Source organism: Alnus glutinosa, chromosome 4, assembly GCF_958979055.1.
Source record: "Alnus glutinosa chromosome 4, dhAlnGlut1.1, whole genome shotgun sequence".
Classification (NCBI taxonomy): Eukaryota; Viridiplantae; Streptophyta; class Magnoliopsida; order Fagales; family Betulaceae; genus Alnus; species Alnus glutinosa.
Genome location: NC_084889.1, coordinates 16,235,552 through 16,255,768, shown reverse-complemented (window position 1 = coordinate 16,255,768; position 20,217 = coordinate 16,235,552). Strand labels below are relative to the sequence as shown.

The 20,217-nt window shown below is 38.5% G+C and overlaps 1 protein-coding gene across 1 annotated transcript; it reads left to right on the top strand.

The window, feature by feature from the left end:
• The first annotated feature begins 227 nt into the window (after positions 1-227).
• LOC133866406 (zinc finger CCCH domain-containing protein 37) lies at positions 228-19,876 on the top strand. Its single transcript, XM_062302919.1, has 12 exons — positions 228-708; positions 3,293-3,540; positions 5,551-5,610; positions 5,706-5,783; positions 5,878-5,940; positions 6,034-6,252; positions 15,974-16,011; positions 16,101-16,147; positions 16,273-16,403; positions 18,411-18,464; positions 18,872-19,012; positions 19,398-19,876. Exons 1-12 carry the CDS (start codon positions 351-353, stop codon positions 19,557-19,559), a joined length of 1,599 nt encoding a protein of 532 aa, XP_062158903.1. The 5' UTR covers positions 228-350; the 3' UTR covers positions 19,560-19,876.
• The last annotated feature ends 341 nt before the right edge of the window (positions 19,877-20,217 follow it).

The following is a 20,217-nucleotide window of genomic DNA, read 5'->3' as shown; positions in this document are numbered from 1 at the left end:
GAACGGTATTTTGAGAAAATTATTTTTTGGGCTATTCCATTCTTGGGGAAATAATTATTCCTTATATTTTTCAGAGGAATAACTAATCCTCATTTTAGGGGAATAGCAATTCCATGTGGTTATTTCAACATACGTTACTGTTCACTGCATCTTCCAGGGTCTATCCATTCATATGAAGTGCTATGAAGTATTAGGAGTGCTAAGATGTGTAAAAATTATGTTTGAGTTATAAAATGATTTCAAAAAAAAAAAAAGAGAAAAAAAGAAAAAGGGTCCAAATAGTATAGCAAGTACATGACAATAACTAATTTATCTAGGGTTTAATTATTAGTGGGTTTCGATCAATTGATATGGCGAATCAACTCTACGGCTACAACACTTCATCATACGGAGCAGCACCAGCTGCCGCTGCTGCCACCTCCAGTCTCTCCTCTGTCTACGACTCTCGTTCTCTTTCCGACCGGACTATCCTCCGCTACATCGGGTCGGATCCATCGACCACCAAGTACGCTCTTTCCGATCTTCACCGTCGTTTTCTTCTTCGTACCTCCTCCGCTGCCGCCTCCTCCCCTACCAGCTCCATGTACGAAGGTCTCCGCTACTCCACAACGCCAAATGCCACGTCGCATTTGGTCTCTCAGGCTTCATGGCCCTCCGCGGATGTAGCCGCCGCGGACCCCCTCGCCGGCATCAAACGCCCCTCTGAAGGTTAGCCACTCTCTCTCTCTCTCTCTCTTGAAGTTCTTTGTTTGGTTACCGAGAAAAATGTAGGAAACAGAACTATGAAAAACCAATGCTACGCTTTTACTGATTCTTTACATTTGCCGGTTGGCCCTAGGTTGGGCTTAGGGTTGTGAAATTGAGGTCGATTTCTGTATGTTTAGGGTTCTGGTTTTGAACTTTGGGATTTTTGGGCGTGTTCTACATTTCCTATCTATTATTGAGAGAGATAGCCGGCGTGGACGGTGCTAATTCTATTGCATATGGCTGTATTGTAGACTGCGAATGTAGCGAAAGATCTGTTTATCTTCACAAATACGCGTATGCTTTCATATTTTTTTTTGGATGAATATGCTTTCATATTCTTGCCAATGCATGGGTGCTAAGTTTATCGATTCTGAAAAGCTGCATATGCATCCTAGAAACAGATTAGACATTATTAGTTTAGCTATATATATTGTACTTACTAGTAGAACTTAAGGCAATCTCAGGTTTTAGGAATGTCGGTTTTGTAGCCTATCTTAATTCTTACCAAACTTGATGTGTAATTTATAGTATTTCATTGTTTGTCTCTTTATATATAGTACTGGTAGACTGATTTCAGTTATAGTTCTAGGCAATGAACGGTAAACAAAAAAAAGAAAAGGAATTCTAGTTACCAACTAGTAATCTAACAAACTAAAAAAAGTCACTATCATTAAAATCTTAGCTTTGAATAACGAATAAATTAGGGGGAGGAACCTAGAAGTCAAGCCAATGTGTGTTTTTTTATTTTTATTTTTTTATGAATAATAAGAATTTTATTAAAAACGGCAAATCCCTCGTACACGAAGAGTATACAAGAGAACCAAGAGAGCCAAAGCTCTATCAGCTACTACAATCTAGAAAACAAATCAAATTTACCAAATTACCTAAGGGAAAGTTAGGAACATAATTAATAGCCCAATCCATAAGAGATCCTAGAAAGGAGGATTTAAGAAGAAGCACATTGATCTCGCTATCCTGAAAGAGCCGGTGATTCTTTTCTCTCCAAATGCTCCACATTTAAGAAGTCAAGCCAATATGTGAAAGGCAATCTAACAAGAAATCACTAGAATCCATCAATTCATCTTTTGAGAAGCAACAATGTTTTGGTGATTGCATTATCCAACATGGACATTAAGTGACACTGAAAGATTGAGAAAGAGGGAGAAAGGAGTCTTCTTTGTAGGGCTACCTTCCCCCCCCGAGTTGTCACATCATTCCTTCATTCGTAGAGGGCAATGGCTTTTCTCAATCTCAGGAATGGCCTGTCGTGTTTGATCCTACTAGGGAGGTAGTTGTTTGGGAGAAGGATGACGAGTTTTGGGATGGGATGCCCTTGGATTGGGCGATGGATGGTGTTCATGGCGTGGAGTCTTTGGCAATCCTGGATGCCATGGAAGAAGAATTTTATAGGGACAAGATGATAGTGCGCCAAAAGACCAAAGGTAAGAGGGAGCTTTGAATTTGAAAAGCTCCATAATTATGGCGATGTTAGTGCTCCCTCTAGGCGTTGGAAAGGCAAGGCTCACATGACATAAGGTTGTGTGCCTATGTGGGTCTTGAGGTTTTAGGGTTTTCGGGTGTTAGGGTTTTGTTCCTTGTGGGTTTAGATGGGTTTTTTTTTTTGGGTTGATGTTGGTTGTTCATTTCGGGATTTAGGGTTTAGGTCTTTGTGGGTTGGCTCTGGTTGTTCCTGTGTATACTCCCTATGTACTTAGGGGTGTCTTACGCTTTTTTTTTTTTTTTTTTTTTTTTTTTTTTTTTTTAAAAAAAAAACTTTTCTTACTTATAAAAAAAAAGGAGTCTTCTCTTTAGGTTGTGGTTGGCTATGCGGATTTCTTTTTGGGCAATTTTCTCATTCCTATTTACATATGGAAGGTTAATTTATTTTAATAATAATAATAATGATGAGATTTTTATCTTATCTATTTTTGTTAATATATCAAACGGGTGACCTTTTAGAAAAGCGAGTCAAGGAATGTGATCAAGGAGCTTATGGGGTGCTTAGCCTTGTCTTAAAAGGAAAAAAATTATAATAGGTGTATATCTGAGTGGATAAAAAGGTCAATCTGTTTCTAATAAAACTTTTCTTCAATCTGTTCCTAATAAAACTTTTCTTACTTATCAAAAAAAAAGAAAAAGAAAGAAGGTCAATCTGTCTTTAATTAGCCGTGTGGCATGGTTTCCAATTTGGCTGATTGATTGCTGTTTTATAGAAAAACTTATGATTAACAAAATTTAGTCGTTGTTTATATATAGTTATATCACACTTATTCACCTTGTATGAAAGTAATCTTACGATTAGCTTATTTAATGAGTGGATTATCCAGCTAGATGTATATTTTCAGTTGCCTACTTAACTACATAGAAATCGCAGTTTTCCGTACTTCTACACTTTTTATTTTGCATTCAATTCCTGATTTATTGCTAAAAAATTTATCCTATGTAATCTTACTAGTAAATGTATGTTCTTCTAAGCCGTACTTATAAAGTAACATATATGTTTCCTGTGGTTTTCTTGTATATACTTGTCTACTATGTACTATAGCGCTCTACCATCAGACTGTTTTGGGTGCCCATAATGCGATTGGGCAAACTGAAGCTTGGTATTCTACAAACTCTTTAGCCAAGCGCCCTAGATTCGAGAGTGCAAGCAATTTGCCTATATATCCACAGAGGCCAGGGGAGAAGGATTGTGCCTACTATATGCTCACGAGAACCTGTAAATTTGGAGATGGCTGCAAGTTTGACCATCCTATTTGGGTTCCTGAGGGTGGAATCCCAGATTGGAAAGAGGTGACCATTTACTGCTGTCTTCTATGCCTATGGTGATTATATTTTAATAGAATATAAATATAAAACCATCATATAATGGTAGTAGTAGTACAGTCACTTCTTAAATGCTATGTTTTCATAAACGTATTTTTCATTGTATGGGTGAATCAATGGTATAAGCTATGTCTTACTGATAACTATATGGTTGTTACGAGAATGCGTGGATAAACATTACTATGGCACTTCATATATTTATTTATATCATGGTGTTGACAATAGCTTTTATTACTTATCAAAAACCTTATCATTCTTATCTTGGATGTCGTTCTGATTCCTATATCAAATATCTGTTAGAAACCTGGTCATTGAGATCACTGGACGGGCAGCCAGTGAGGTGAGGTTGCCATGGTACCAGAGTTGGTCTTCAAATGGTCGTGTCTTTATATACATATTTCCTCTCTATTTCCCCCCTCTTCTCCTCCTCTTTAGTTTTTCATGATTACTATTAAAGTGCTTTTATTAATGTTTAATGGGAAAAATATTAATTATATTCTCAATGTTGCAAGAATAATTTTAATTTAATTTAATTTTATGACACATATTTCCTTTCTTTTCCTTCTGTTTCTTTCCCTTCTACTTTTACTAATTAGCTATTTGTACATTATATATCAGTTAGTTTTACTCATTTGGTCATCATATACAGGATGCTCAAGCTGCTTGGAAGAAAGAGTGGTAGATGTGTTTCATAACTTTTTCCAAATCACCATTGTTGCTCTTGTTTGATAATTTATGTTTTTCTATTAAAAGAAAATGTCTTACGTTAATAGTTACTCGATTAAGTTGTTTTTAAATTACTTATAAAAAAAGAAGAAGTTGTTTTTAAATTAATTGAAGAAGTGGGTCAAGAAGTTTAAGAGGCCCTAGACTGATTGCAAGATCTCTTCCAATTAGTTGGGATTATAGTTTAGTTGAATACCTCTTTGTTAGATTAGTGTCCGTTTGGTAGGATAGATTTTAGGGAGTATGGAAGAGGAAGGAAAGAAAATGGAGGAGGGCATTGAAGATTTCTACCGTTTGGTATGAGAGAAGAGAGAAAGTAAAGAACAAGGGGAGGGAATGCTTTCTTTCTGGGCCCACATTTGTTCATCCTCCCAAATGTGGAAGGAATGAAAATAGGATAAGTGGAGATGATTAGTAAAGGTTGAACTTGATTTGATGATCTGTGCCAGACTACTGTTTCTTGCTTTGTTTAGTGGATTGCATTACATAGACATTTTAAAATAACAAAAGTACCATGTTGTGTCCGTCAAATTGTTAGTAACTTGTTTGGGCATGATTATGTGTAGTAGATGCCTCCTATACTACAAGTATTATATAATTGTTCCATGGAAGAGACAGAATATTCCCAGTCTAGTTCTTTTGTAAGTCCCACCAATATACTTTCTTACTTTGTTTACTTGTTGCATGGATATATCAATAAGCAAAGCACTCATGGTGGGCATGCTATGTTGTGAATGCATAGGCATGAACCTACCAGTTATACTGGAGTCCATGCAATGTATGCTTTCATTTGATTGATGACTACCCAATTGCCTGCAACAATGAGCATTTTTTCATAAGATCGTCTGTCTTGCTGGTCTATAATTTGTATATATCCATATTTTCCGGTGTATAAAAACCCTTGTTATTGTTGTTCTCGTATAGAATGAATATATCCTCTCTAGGAAGTTATTAGATTGTACTAAATGGAGATTTTTATCATGTCACTCATAAATCAAACCAGGTATTTGCAAATAGACATTTACTATAACCAATGAGCTCAGTGATTCAGAATTGTTTAAGCGGTGGGTTTGTCATTTGCAATTTTCTGCTTATATTTCTTTTATTAGGAATCTATTTCTGTATCTTCATTGCTTGAATGGCTCTTTTCTTATGACATTTCATTTTTTGGGATTATATATTTCTGCCTATTTGCTGATCAATGCCGAAAGAGTGAGAAAACAACTATAATTTGATTTCTTGTATATTTAGGTTCCACCTCTTGCTATAAGTGAATCCCTTCCTGAGAGACCAGGGGAGCCAGATTGTCCAGTGAGTAGTACATTAAACTATTGTTCTTCTCTCTTTTATTTACTGCATTTGAGCATCTAAAGTCACTATTTCATTGCCCATTCCATCTTTTTCAGTACTTTCTGAAAACTCAAAGATGCAAATTTGGTTTGAAGTGCAAGTTTAATCATCCAAAAGATAACTTAGTGACTCTGGTAGGTGCCATTCAACTGAGATTTGCCAGATATAGTGGTTATGTGAATTGATTCTTCTTATTTATTGTAATATAATGCTTTATTCTGGTTTCAGTGTACTTCAGAAGATGCCGGCATATCTGCCTTACCTGAGAGACCATTTGAGCCCCCGTGTGCAGTAAGATATGAAATTCCGCTTTTCTCCTCTATTATTATTTTCTATTTTTGTTGTTTATTGTGTTTTCTTGCATACTTTTTAAATGTTAAACAGTTCTATATGAAGACTGGAAAATGCAAATTTGGCTCAACCTGCAAGTTCCATCACCCAAAAGATATTCAGATATCATTTGGACAACAGAATGATAATGGTGAAAAGACTGAATCAACAATTACGACAGAGTGGGCACCTGCTGATGGAACACCTGCTAATCCTCTTACTTCGTATACCCCAGCATTAATATATAACTCCAAGGGACTTCCTGTAAGACTGGTAATGTAACTTTGACAATTTGTGGATAGCTAAATCCCCTCTGCCTTGATTTATTTATAATGTTTTTTTTGATAGGTAAGAGATCAATTTTATAGAAAAAGCGTAAGGCGCCCCTTAGTACATTGGAAATGTACAGGGAAAACACCTACACCTATCTAGAAATAGAAAAGCGAGTGAGAAAGTCAGAAGAAGAAATATACAAAGGATGGACATAAGCCGAAGTCCAATAATACAAAGAGTGATAGAGCAAAGAAATGATCTCTTCTAAGGATCTTTCCAAGTCTTCAAAACTCCTATTGTTTCTTTCCCACCATAAGCACCAAAAGATACAAATAGGCACTATTTTCCAAACAGCAGCACTCCTTGATCTACCAAATGACCACCATCATGCAAGCAAGTCAATAACCCGTCTAGGCATAACCCATTACTTAATCTACACTAATTTCTTGGTGAAGTTTGATGACTTAGAGAATTTATCTTTGTGTGCTTGTGGTGTTCTTTAGAAGGGGAAAATTAGGTTTTTAGTATTTAGTATAAAGAATTAGGTTTGGGAAGCATAGGGTTTAAAATTAAAAACTGGTATTGAAATGGAGAATGGTAGGGCTGTAATTGGGCCAAGCAAAGCTAAGCTTGTCCTGTTTGAGCTCGTCTTGGCAAATAATTATAGGAGCTCGAGCTTGATTCAATCTTAAGCTCCTGTGCTTGAGCTCAGCTTGAACTCAGCAAAAAATTAGAAAACAAACGAGCTTGAGCTCAACGAATTTTTTTGATTAATTCTGATTCTTATCCGAAAAATTAAAGAATCTGAATGTTTAAAGGACAAAAATTTATATTTTAGCTTAGTGTGTAATGAGGGGAAGAGACTCGGCATATCTAGCACAAGTCAGCTTCTTCTTTAAAATAATGCATCAGCTTCCTTTTTATAGAAGCTCTCTTGTGGAAATTTGTTATCCCTTATAGGTGTTCTCTTGTGAGTATTTTCTTCTTCTTTCCTTTGTGGGACTCGTAAAGAGCACCCTCAAGTTCAATTCCTCAGCGTTTAAAACCAACTAAAAGAAGCGCAAAGAATCCCTTTTCATAATCCCACTTCCTTGAGCATTATGATCATTTTCTGTGCAGGTATGCTTGAGGGTTTTATTGATAGGGGGCAAGAGGTGAGAGAACCATTTTTTTTTGGTTCTCCGAGCACACTGTGAACTCCCAATTTCTCTAGAGAAATAAGATACCCATTGTTGCAAATAACAGAAAATAAGCCATCTACGTTTTTTTCACATTAATATCAATCTATAAAGATTATCCACTAACTGTATGAACTTTTTATATGAGATTCTTCCACCATTAACCAAAAAACCAGATAAATGGGTGAATATTGGAATAGTAAAGAGAGAAACACTTGCTAGACTCTTGACAAACCCAATAAAGTGATTAGCTTTTGGGTTATTACGTGGTTCTTTTAGCTTCTGAGAAAGGAGACAGGGTTGAGAAATGGGATTTTGTTAGCTGACAAAGATAAGAAATGTGTTATTGTTTTCTCCTTCTAGATAGGTGGTTCTCTTATATACTTCATGTGTATTGGGTTATGCTTTGCACTTTTAATGATATTTTGATTACTTATAAAAAGAAAAAAAATAAAATGTGTTATTGCATAAGAGTTGAGGAAGATCTTTTATTTATTTATTTTAGCACTTTTTAGAAGATCTTGAAGATTCGTAATAGATATCCACAGTTTGGCAAAACTTTTAACTGCTCGCGCGCGCACACAGAATTTGTACTCCGATGAAATTTGGTGGTTTGGGGGGTTAGAAATGAATTGACTTTAATGGAGCTCCATTGGGAATATAATTATGGTGATATGCAACGGAGAGGGAGGCTTAGTGGAGATCAGTGGTGGAAACTAAATATGATAGTTTAAAGGGAGGTTGGTGTTCTAAGGAGGTAACATGACCATTTGGAGTGGGAGCATGGAAATACATATCGAGGGAGGGGGTGGAGTATATTTTCAATATTTGTTAGATATGAGGTGGGTGATGGGCAAAGGTAAGGTTTTGGCTTGATGTGTGGTGTGGAGAACAACCTTTGAAGATATCTTATCTGCAATTGTATAGTATTGCATGTTGTAAGGATACGTGGGTGGCAGAACATATGCAGGTTCGAAATGGGAATATCAATGGAATATCTTTTTTACCATACTCGGACATGATTGAGAGGTGGATATGGTCTCCTTTTTCTTTGAGATATTGTATTCTCGCAGAGTAAGGCAAGGTGATGTAGATAGAATATGTTCGATTCATTCCAAAAGGAGAAAGTTTGAAGTGAGGTCATATTTCATGTGTTAACCATACCCACTAGTTCTCATCTTCCACAGAAAAGTATTTGGAGAGTTGAGGCTCATTCGAGAGTGGCGTTCTTTGTGTGGACGGTGGCATTAGGGAATATTAGCGTACAACACACTCCTAGTGTGATTCAAACTCTTAAGAATCCTAGTGAGTGTGCTGATAGACTCCCGGTTGATCAAACCTCCTAGTGAGTGTGGATAACACAACCGGTTGATAAGGATAAAGTTATCTAGAGGAGGTTTACTTGTAATTAGAATTCTATCTAAGAGTTTGTGTCAGATTAGAATACTAGAAGCTGAGGCTTATTGTGTAAGCAATGTTATCTTGTAAGTTCTATATATAATTCAATATACGCTCACTAGATGAGCAAGCTTTCAGCTTTTGGTTGTTTGTTGGAAGTAAAGGTTTTCTAGGGCTTGGAGAAATTGTGAAAGACAAAATAATTGCAGTGTAAATCACAGAGATTGAAAAAGTAAAAGATTGTTTTTTGGTCTTCTGTTTCGTTGAGTGGTCCTTTATTCGGCGATGTAGTTTGTTGGGTTGGTCGGCTTAATTTCGGGTGTGTCGCAGATGGACAAGAGTTTCATAGTGGAGTCGAAGTTCTTCACCTTCTCGGTCTTGGGTGGGGCGTCGACGTTGAGGGTGGAGGAGAAAAGGAGAAATTTCCTGGGTGTCGTCATCTTGAGTTCGCAGAGCTCCGAGTGGCTTGCGTCCACGTTGGATGGGTTGTTGGGTATCCTGGCAGAGCAAGATTTTGTTAAATCGTTTAGAGAAGGTTCGAAGGTTCTAATAGCTCGGAGAGGTGGGAATAAAGCTGGAATTACTTAGAGGCAACAACGTTTGGGTTGGGCGGTCGGAAAGGGTCTATTTTTATCCCGAGGGCCATGAAGGATGGGGATGGCTTAAATTTTCCGACGAGCTGAGAAAGATTGTAGAATTTTTCTCTGTCTCGAAGGGTTGCGGGCTTGGTTCTTCATCTTCGTCGGAGAAGAAGACTGTGAAGGATGTTTGGCCGACTCTGGGCTTGGCTCCAAAGTGGACGGGGCCTTCTTTCGCGGAGGTGTTGAGGTCGGGTTTGACCTCTGCTGCGAAGACGATGGCCATAGTGGGTGATGGTCATTCCTGGATAAGGGCTTCGGTGGCGACACCTTGCGATTTTGATCTTCTTCCGGCGGTGTGGCATGCTGAGGCTGATCTGAGAACGACGGTGGATTGTTTCTCATTGGAGTCTCACACGCTTGATCTGCTGGACAAAGACCAGATTGTACGTCCACAGGGAAAGCATCCTCGTTTGAATTTTGAAAATTCGAGATTGCGGACGTGGCGTAAGTCGGGGCACGCTTTTTATTGGCGTTGGGCCGGGTTGTGTGGAGAGTTCTGACCCGTTTTGTCAGGTCGGGGCTGCTTCGAAAACCCTTAGGTTTTCATGTGGCCCGTCTCAAGCGGAAACCTAAAGTTTCCTGTCCGCCGCCTTCCTCGCCGGAGACGACATCGGAGGGATATTCTAGGTTGATTTTGAATCGGTTTCCTCCTGGGGGTTCCGAGGTTACAGCATTGGAGCCAAAGAGGACACGAGTCCAGCTTCATCGGCCTTTGTTGGGGGCTCCTCTAGGTCGGAGCCCACGTCGGCGGCTGACACTGGGACTGTTACAGGTACGGAGTCTTTGTTCGGGGGGGAGTCGAGTTGCTCCTAGGTGTTTCCGGGGTTTTCTTGCTAGACTCAAGCCTCTGATCTGTTCGGTTTTCCCCCTTTTCCGGCAACAGATTTGGGTTTTCCGGCGGATCCGGCTACCTATCCTTCTAGGGTGCGGTCTGACTCTATCTTGGTGAGGTCGGATTTTGAGGACTATCAGGTTGGAAAGCATGGTGTCTCGTCTGGCGGTGCTGGGCTTGCAGAGTCTGGGCGTCCTTCGGTAGGCAGCGTTGAATGTGGTTCTCCTTCAGATTCTCTCCTTCGGCAGGCAGTGGTGCATTCGGATGCCCTTGCTTGGGTAAGGATTATTGGTGGGGGTCCTCATCTTGGGAAGTTTGGAGGTTCTCATGGGGGTCTCGGCTCCTCTTTTTCAGTGGGTTGTGTTTCCTCCGTCGCCAAGGCCGTTCTCCCCTTTGTATGGGTGTACCCAGTTTGTGTCGTCTGAAGTCTTTGAGGTGGGAGAATCTTCAAAGGAGGCCGGTCAGGAGGAAAGAGATGTGGTTTACCCCAGGGTTGTGCAGCATGCCAGTTCGTGTTTTCGCACGATGGGGGTTTCGTTCTTGGGAACTGATGAGAAGGGTTTTTTGGACTTCTTGACTTGGACTGAGAATCAACGCTATGACTCTGATTCCCCTCCTAAGAAGGACAAGAAGCTAAATAGGAAAAAGGGGAAAAGAGAGGTCAATAATTTAGAATGCTCGATGAATTTCGATGCTAGGGGTGTGGGTTCCAGTCGGGTTAGAGGCAAGAAGTTGGGGTTTTGATGTAACCTTTCTTCTGTTTTTGGGTTTTTCGGGTGCTCTTCTTTTGTGTTTTTGTTTTTCTTTTGTTTTGGTGTCCTTTTTGTGTACTTCCTGTATGCTTAGGGGCGCCTTTACGCTTTTTTGATGTAATTTGTTTACCTATCAAAAAAAGATGAGCAAGCTTGAAAGCCAAAATATTCTGAAATTCTACATGGTATTAGAGCATCTATAGACTGACGTCTCCAATTATTTATTTATTTATTTTTTCCGATCATCATTATTTCTGAATCCACAGCTTCTTCTGCCACCTCCCCCCTACTCATTCTGTGAAATAGACCTCCTCCAATCCTTCTTCATCCAATGTCCTCTTTACCGTCCCAAATATGAACCATACCTTGAATATCAAGCTTTCTAACAGCAACTTTCCTAGCTGGCGAACTCAGATTCTGGCTTACTCTTGACATAAGATGTCTATATGGCACAGCCACCGGGTTTCATTCACTCATCTTATCCTCATCATGTATGCAAGTTACAAAAGGCCATTTACGGCCTGAAACAAACACCTTGGGCATGGTTTTCTCGTCTCGGTGGGAAGCTTCTTCAGCTCGGTTTTGTTGGTTCCAAGACTGATTCCTCTTTGTTCATTTATCGCACAGCAGCTATAACTATGTTTTTACTCATTTATGTTGATGATATTATCACTGTTTCATCAGTTCCTGTTGCTATTACTGAACTTTTACAGCTGCTCATCACTGACTTTGCGGTTAAAGACTTGGGTCCATTACACTATTTTCTTGGAATTGAGGTTATACCTGTGAAGGATGGCCTTCTCCTCTCTCAACAGATGTACATTTGGGACTTACTAAACAAAACCAATATGACAGATGCAAAACCGGTTAACTCTCCAATGTCCTCTTCCTCGGCTTTGTCTGCATTCACGGGTGACCCTATGGAAGACCCATCTTTATATCGCAGCACGTTTGGTTCTCTTCAGTACTTATCTCTCACGGGTCCAGACTTGGCGTTTGCTGTCAATTGTGTTTGTCAATTCATGTATCGCCCAACAAAGTTTTATTGGCAAGCTGTCAAGAGAATTCTTCGATATCTCAAGCATTCCATCACTCACGGCTTGTTGTTGCACAAGAATTCTTCCACCTCTATTCAAGCTTATTCGGATGTTGATTGGGCAGGATGCCCTGATGACAGACGCTCTACAGGAGCTTACTGTGTTTTTCTTGGCAACAACTTGATTTCTTGGAGTTCTAGAAAGCAGCCAACCGTGTCTCGGTCTTCCACAGAGGCTGAATTCAAGTCTGTTGCTAATACTGCCGCTGAATTACTTTGGTTGTGTTCTCTTCTCCAAGAACTTGGAGTTACACGGTCCAATCCACCAAAACTTTGGTGTGACAACATTGGAGCCATATACTTATCTATCAATCCAGTTTTCCATGCACGGGCCAAACATGTGGCCATTGAGTTTCATGTTGTTCGAGAATTAGTTGCTTCCAAGTTCTTAGAGATTCACTTTGTTCCAAGTTTTGATCAAATTGCGGATGTGCTGACCAAACCTCTTGTTTCCAAGCGTTTTCAACTTCTTTGCTTCAAGATCAACGTTCGATCACTCCCGCTGAGCTTGCGGGAGGATATTAGTGCACAACACACTCCTAGTGTGATTCAATCTCTTAAGGATCCTAGTGAGTGTGTTGATAGACTCCCGGTTGATCAAACGTCCTAGTGAGTGTGGATAACGATACCGGTTGATAAGGATAAAGTTATCTAGAGGAGGTTTACTTGTAACTAGAATTCTATCGAAGACTTTGTGTTAGATTAGAATACTAGAAGCTGAGGCTTATTGTGTAAACAATGTTATCTTGTAAGTAATATATATAGTTCAATATACGCTCACTAGATGAGCAAACTTGAAAGCCAAAATATTCTGAAATTCTATAGGAAAAATCTTGACTTTGGATAACCCGAGGAAGAAGAACATTATTGTGGTGGATTGTGTTGTATGGGCAAGAAGAGTGGATAGTCTATTAATCTAGATAGGTGTCTCTCTTGTATACTTCTTGTATACTAGGTTGCGTTTTGCACTTTCAATGATATTTTGATTACTTATATATATGTATATATATAAAGGAAAAACTTCACTTATAACCCCTGATCTTTTATCACTTTTGCAATTAAATACTCGAACTTTAAAAAGTGTCAATTTAGGGTATCCATATTTTTTTATATATATATATATATATATATATATATATATATATATATATATATATATATATATTTCTTTTTTCAATTTCAACTCGCCGTTAGAATTTTCCGTTTAAATCCTATCAAAATTTCCAAAATATCCGTGTCTTTTTTTTTTTTAAAAAAAATATAAATTTCTAAGATTCAGAACCAAATGGTAGAGAACCTAACAAGCAAGGCCAAGGGAGGAGACAAGATTTGATGAGTGCGAACTGGAGCACCAATTACTGGAGACCCATACAGATGAATGCACGATGGAAAAGCCAGCTGTTGACAAGCTGGATCAAAAGAGCTCTTCTTCGTCTTTCCAGCCTCCCACTTGTACTGACACTGATTGTGCTTTCCATGTTTGCTTTGGAATATTATGTATTCTTTTGAGACAACATTTGGCCTTACAAAAAAACGCCAGTTTTTTCATTGATTGTTGATTGTGTTTCTACGCTTTCTAAAGGTTAGTTTTTGGGGATGTTAATGTCCTTCGTTGGCTCCGTGACAATAGATACATTTACATAAAAGAATTCTTTGTGGACTGACCAAGCGGTAAGGCTTCCCATGCGGCGCACCCTCGGACCAATAGGAGGGGATTTCAAACTAAGCTAATGAAGGTAATTCACTCCAACTACAGGATGAACGCCAACCCTGCCGGGTAGAGCTCCTCTTCCGTATCTATATATTCGTATCTTCCTTAGATGTAGTTTCTATGCCTTCATAAAGGCCTATTATTGATCCACCATACTTTTCCCCCGTGGGAGGCTGTACGAGCTTTGTTTGTGAGCCTAATTTGAGCTCAGCCAAGCTTTGGCATGTTCATCTCATTAATAAACGAGCCTGAAAATTTGTTCAAGCTTTGTTTCATAAATCAACTGATCCTGAGCCAAGCTAATCCAAGCCAAGCCCGAGCTTATTCGCAAGTGGCTCTATTCATTTACAACCTAGAGAATGATAGTTTGCAGGAATTATTGGTAGCAACTGTGATTGGGATCTTAAGGCTGGTTTCATAGGCTATTTAGTAGAAAAAGTATGTGCGGTTTTCAGGTTTTGATAAATAAAGAGAATTGCATAGTCGGGATTTGCAAAAGAGAAGAAAAGAAAAAAATTTGCGACTGTTGAAGGGGTGTAAAAGTATCCATGAACACAGTACCAGTTTGCAGTGAAGAAGAAGGGAGAACACACTAGGAAATCTTGTTTTAACACTTAAAACTCAGTATTCCATTATCAAAGTCCGAATTCTTTGAGTACAATGAATAGACTCTTAACTATTAAGACTAGGATTCCTATTACTAGAATCCTAGTAATTTAGACCAAACATAATTTAGAAACTAATATCAAAGTCAAATTACTTGCAGGAATTTGATGAAATTTCAGGTCTGTCCTTATAAAAATTTCTGTAAACTAATGACTACGAAATTATTTTAATCCTAAGGGAGTTATAATATAAGATTCAAAAGCATATAGGTCTTGTTTCAATTGGACGTAGTATAATGTCTCCTAACAGTTTTTTTATATAAATAATTGAAATATCATTAAAAAGCGTAAAATGTGCAACCCAAGTACACAGAAGTATACAAGAGAAATACCTAGGTAGAAAGAGAAAAAAGATCAAGAAAATTATGAAAACCTAGCAAATGGTAGTCTAGGCAATTGTCCGAAGGTAAAGAGTATTGAAGAATAAAGACTTTAGTTCCACCACATTCCTCTCACGGTCTTCAAAACTTATATCATCTTTTTCTGCCAAAGACACCACAAAAGGCATGACTGCATCATCTTCTACACTGCTACACTCTAAGGACTACTAAATAACTCTCTCCAACAAGTAAATAGGTCCACTACTCGTTTAGGCAAAACCCAAGTTAGCCCAACACTACTGAAAAGCACTTTGTAAGGCACTGACAACCTCACAATGGAGAAGAAGATGATTAACAGACTACTCACTCCTCTTACGCATACAACACCAATCAACCATAATGACATGTTGCTTCTTTAGGTTATCCATGGTGAGGATTTTCCTTAGGGCGACTTACCAAGCAAAGCAAGCTGCTCTCAAGGGGACCTTAATCCGCCAAATACTCTCCCAAGGGAAGGGAGTGTCATCATGAGAGATAAGGACGTTGTAGAAAGATCTAATGTCGAACAACACTCTCTTGGAGGGGGACATCAGAGCTTGTCTTCTCCTCCCCCCCACCTTCATATTATGCCGGTGATTAGGCTGGTTGGTCCCCCTACTTCATGGGCTCTCCGATTTGAACTATGGTGGCACCGTTTTGTAGGCCTGGAGGTATGCCTCGTTTGGTCCGACAAGTAGACCCTAACGAAGGTATTGTGAACGATTTTGTTTGCTTGAGAAATGTGGATTTAAGGCCAAGTTAGTTTGCTTGAGAAATGTGGATTTAAGGGCCAAGTTAGTTCCTATATAGCATAGATGAAAAATGGGCAGTAAATGACCCAAGCCATATATGACTCTCCCTATTCTGCCCTAACCCACCCGCTTGCAACCCCACCCCAACCCCCCCCCAATCCCCCACCCCGCCCCTCTCTCTTGCCCCTTTTGGTTTGATGTCTTCTGTATAATGGGACTTCTTGCTGCCAAAACACTGGCTGACTCCCCACCACCCCCCTTCTTTTTCTTTTGTTGGTTTCAAAGATTCAATCATGTAGGTATGCCCATTGCTAATGTATTCTCTTTCTTCTAACAGGGTGAAGTGGATTGTCCATTCTACCTGAAAACTGGCAGGTAATTATTGGCCTATTTATATTGAATTGGTAAAAAAAGCAGTTTGGAATGATAAAAATTCATAATTTTCTTTCTTTTTTGTACACCAGTTGCAAGTATGGTGCAACTTGCCGCTACAACCATCCTGACCGTTATGGTATTTCTACCATGCTGAAATTCATTATTTCAAATTTTTTAAATGCATATATGATGCATCTTTTAATTCAAATGTCATTTAAATGCTTTTTGCTTCGAAGCTTGATTGCTGAGATTTTTGTGCAGTAATTAATCCACCTGCTGCTGCATTAGGCCATCCCATTGTAGCCTCCCCAGCAACTAATCTGAATATTGGGGTTGTCAATCCAGCTGCCTCTATTTATCAGACTATTGACCCTAGATTGGCTCAGCCAACGGTAAATTGGAAATTGTTACTATTGGATTTTTTTTTTCTTCTCGTGGGTTCTGCCATACAGAAAGGGCTATATTTATCTTATTATTATTTTTCTTTAAGCATATTCATCTTATTATTTGATTTAGTTCTCTCGCAATGGATTGGTGCAGGGTCAAACTATTGATGAAGGATAGTATATATATTTGTGAATTAATCTTGGATTTCTTTTGGTCTTTTTACATATTCGTCCGATTGAAAATCTTTAGACCAGGTAGACAACTTTTTTTTGGGGAAATTATATCAATCAACCATCATGCTTTTCTTCAATTTGATTTCAGATCTATGTTTCCAATTTCTATTTTATGATCTGAATTTTATGCCTCCAATCCAAGACCGCTGTCCATTTTTTTGTCAAATTAATAACAAGAAATAAAGTGAGATTACAATCAAGCCCCTAAGAAGGAGAAAAAAACAAATTGCCCTATGCAGTGGCTAGGTGGATTGTCCTATGTAGTGGGTTTGTAGGGCCGTGGCGGCCCTACCCAGCCATGGTTTGGCCACCTAGCACAACCCAACCACCCATGGCCGCGGCTGTGTACCATGGCAGGGTAAGACCTCGCCCACCCAACCATGGTAGTGGTTGGGTAGGGTGGTAGCAGCTCCACCCAGCCACTGCATAGTTGCTTATTTCTTTATTTTTAATTTTTTAATTTTTAATTTTTAATTTTAGGGCTACAATTGTAATTTATGTTGTGTCTATTATTAGTTTGACGGAAAGGGATGGAGATCTTGAATTAGAACTTGGCCAAAGTTTGGATCTAAAAATTAAAAAGTTGAAGATTTGCATCTTAAAATCGAATTGAGGTTTTGATTTTAAGATGCAAATTGAGGTACTTATAATATATATGTACTTGAGGTAAAGCACAAGGGGTGTTTGATATAATTTTTTATCTTTTCTTACAGAAAAAATTGCATAGAAAGTATTATACATAGAAAAGCCAATATTACAAGTTTGGAGTAAAAACTTATGTGCATATATATACAAGATTAATGGTAAAAATTTAAGATGTAGATATATAATGCTTGGAACTTAGGAAGGCCATATCCATAAGAACAATATTTGTTTTCTTTTTCTTTTCTTTTTGCCACCAGCTGGGGGGGAGAGGGAGTAATATGTTCTATAGCCAAGTACATAATTAGATAGACTATGAAAAGGAGGTTGACATCTTTCGTATGTGTCCCTCCAAGCATATGCCTAGCTCCGCCCCTAGATTGGTGGGTTGGACAGTGATGCTTTGGCTCAAAGTTCGGAAACCAATGTTCCATTTTAATAATCATTCTGTATCATATACTACTGCATACGTTAAAGAAAAAGAAACCTGGTATGACATTAAAGAAAAAAATGGGTTGGTGGTCGGACTCAGTTTAAGAATCATGGTTCCAGTTTGACAAGTGTTCTTTTTGTGTGCTTATCAATTCACTCGCTAATCATATTTCTTTTAATTTGAGTTCATAGTTTTGCAGTCATATCAGGTAAGCCTTGCTTCTTATGTCCTCTGTGCAGAGGTCAAGCTGGATACGCCACGTGTGCATATGAGATGCGTGGTATGTTCAGCTTGCTACCTATGCTTACAGGCAATGGACACAAACTGGACCTTGTATCAACCTCCTTGCGAGTGTTGTGTACTTCATCCTAGGCAATATGAAACTGTTCGCACTATATCTGCTTTGCAGTTTAATTTTTAATTTTTACTTAAAAAGATGTTAAGTTATTGAACTTGTGTCATGGGTAATATATCTGCTCTGCTTTTTTTAGAAAAAAAACAAAAAAAATTCTTGCTCCCTGCAAAACATAAAATAACTAAGTTTGCTCTGTGAAGATATAATTTTCTTGATGTCATTGGCCACTATTTCTTCTGGGTTTTCTGGTTACTCGGTGATTGTGAAACGTCATTGTCATATTTGCTTAAGAACTGATGCATGGTTTTAAAGGAAAACTGATACATTTTTTTTTGTTTGCCTGTGGCAGGTGGGAGTGGGCCCAACTATCTATCCTCAACGACCTGGACAAATTGAATGTGATGTGCGTATTTTTTACCTGACTTGGATGCATGTGATCTTTGGCTTTTCAGACTTAAGAGTTTTAGATGATTCCTAGTAATGGAATAAAATTTGGGGTTCAACTATTAAGGTGCTTGCCGATGCACATGTAGAAATGATTTACCACTATCAGATTAATGCTGTTAATTTGTGGGTGTTATTGTTATTGCTGTCATCCTAGTAATATTTCAAGACTTATATTTGGAGTCCAACAATCTAGTTGTTGTTATTACTGATATTGTAATACAAGACTGGTTTCAAAACTTTTTCCCGTTAAGCATTTCTTTTCCTGTCTCTGTGTCCAGATTTGGTTTACTTTTCCAAGTCAGTGTTAATGAATAAACCAATGCACCCTTAATGATTCTGTGTTTTCCTTCTTTATTCTTGTAGTACTATATGAAGATGGGGGAGTGTAAGTTTGGGGAAAACTGCAAGTTCCATCACCCTATTGACCGTTCTGCTCCATCACTGTCAAAGCAAGCTCTGCCACAAACTGTCAAGCTCACTCTTGCCGGATTACCTAGGAGAGAGGTAGGCAATGTATATTTAATCCAACTCAAATGTAGTATCTCCACATATTTGGTACTATAAAGGTCTCGTCAATTTCTGTAAGAAATAATTCGCTCAGGCAAGTAGACTTTACTAAATTACAAGTAGATAAAAGTCGATGCGCTCGGGCAAGCGCCTCGGGTGCCAAAATCCTGGTACACAAGGAGATATAAATATGCAACAAATGGTAATTGGAGGGGATACAACTGAAAATTTCCATTTTATTTTAGTAGTTGACAAAGTGTTTCTTTTGTATATATTTTAATCATGTTATGTCTCTCTCTCTCTCTCGTAGTTTATATACTTTATATATGTATATGGATGGTTTGTAGAAAGAAAAGCAGTAATATGGTGGCATCTGTTACAGGGTGCTATCATCTGCCCGTATTACTTGAAAACCGGCACATGCAAGTATGGTGCAACCTGCAAGTTTGACCACCCGCCTCCTGGAGAGGTAATGGCAATGCAAGCATCACAAGGAACATCAACATCCACGTCTGTTGGAGGGGATGAAGAAGAGGCTGAATAGGTTCATGAACAGCAACATTGAGGGTCTGTCTTTCTATAGGATTCATTTTATTTGCCTTTGTTTTTCTTATGATGCTCAAACTTAATTTGACATACACTGCGCATATGATTTGTCCTACTAACCACTGTGTTGTGTGATTTGTGGCAACTGGCAAGGCATCACTGATGGACCCAAATTACCATTGGTTGTTGTCATGTTTGTGCATATATTTACTTGTGGAGTGACTTTGATCTGTGATGATAGGGCTTATGTGCGGTAAAAAAACAACAGCATGTGTGCTAGAGTTTTTTTCAATGGTCCAGATTTAATTTCAAATAGCTACATGGTATAAGCTTGCTGATGATTTGGAGGTGTTTCATAAGCAAAAGAAGCTGAGGGATACAATGGGAATTTTATTAGTTGATCTAATCATCCATGTGGCTTTAAGTTTGCTTGCTTTGATACTACTAGGGAGTTTCATTGTGTGACGTCCGCAACTCGACCACGCACTTTTTTCTTCTTCTTCTTCTTCTTCATCTTCTTTTTTTTTCTTTTTTCTTTTTTTTTCTTTTTTTTTTTTATGATGATGATCAAATTGTTGAATCTTAAAGTTGGCGCCAGTGCTTAGAAATATATATGTTCAAAATAAGCAGTAAAAGTAGACTATTGCCTGACACTC

Bases quoted from the DNA above. Each gene is read 5' to 3' on its own strand.
- LOC133866406 (XM_062302919.1), top strand. From the start codon at position 351: ATGGCGAATCAACTCTACGGCTACAACACTTCATCATACGGAGCAGCA. The intron at 16,012-16,100 runs GTAATTATTGGC...TTTGTACACCAG, and splicing joins TTCTACCTGAAAACTGGCAG to TTGCAAGTATGGTGCAACTT. The intron at 19,013-19,397 runs GTAGGCAATGTA...CATCTGTTACAG, and splicing joins CCGGATTACCTAGGAGAGAG to GGTGCTATCATCTGCCCGTA.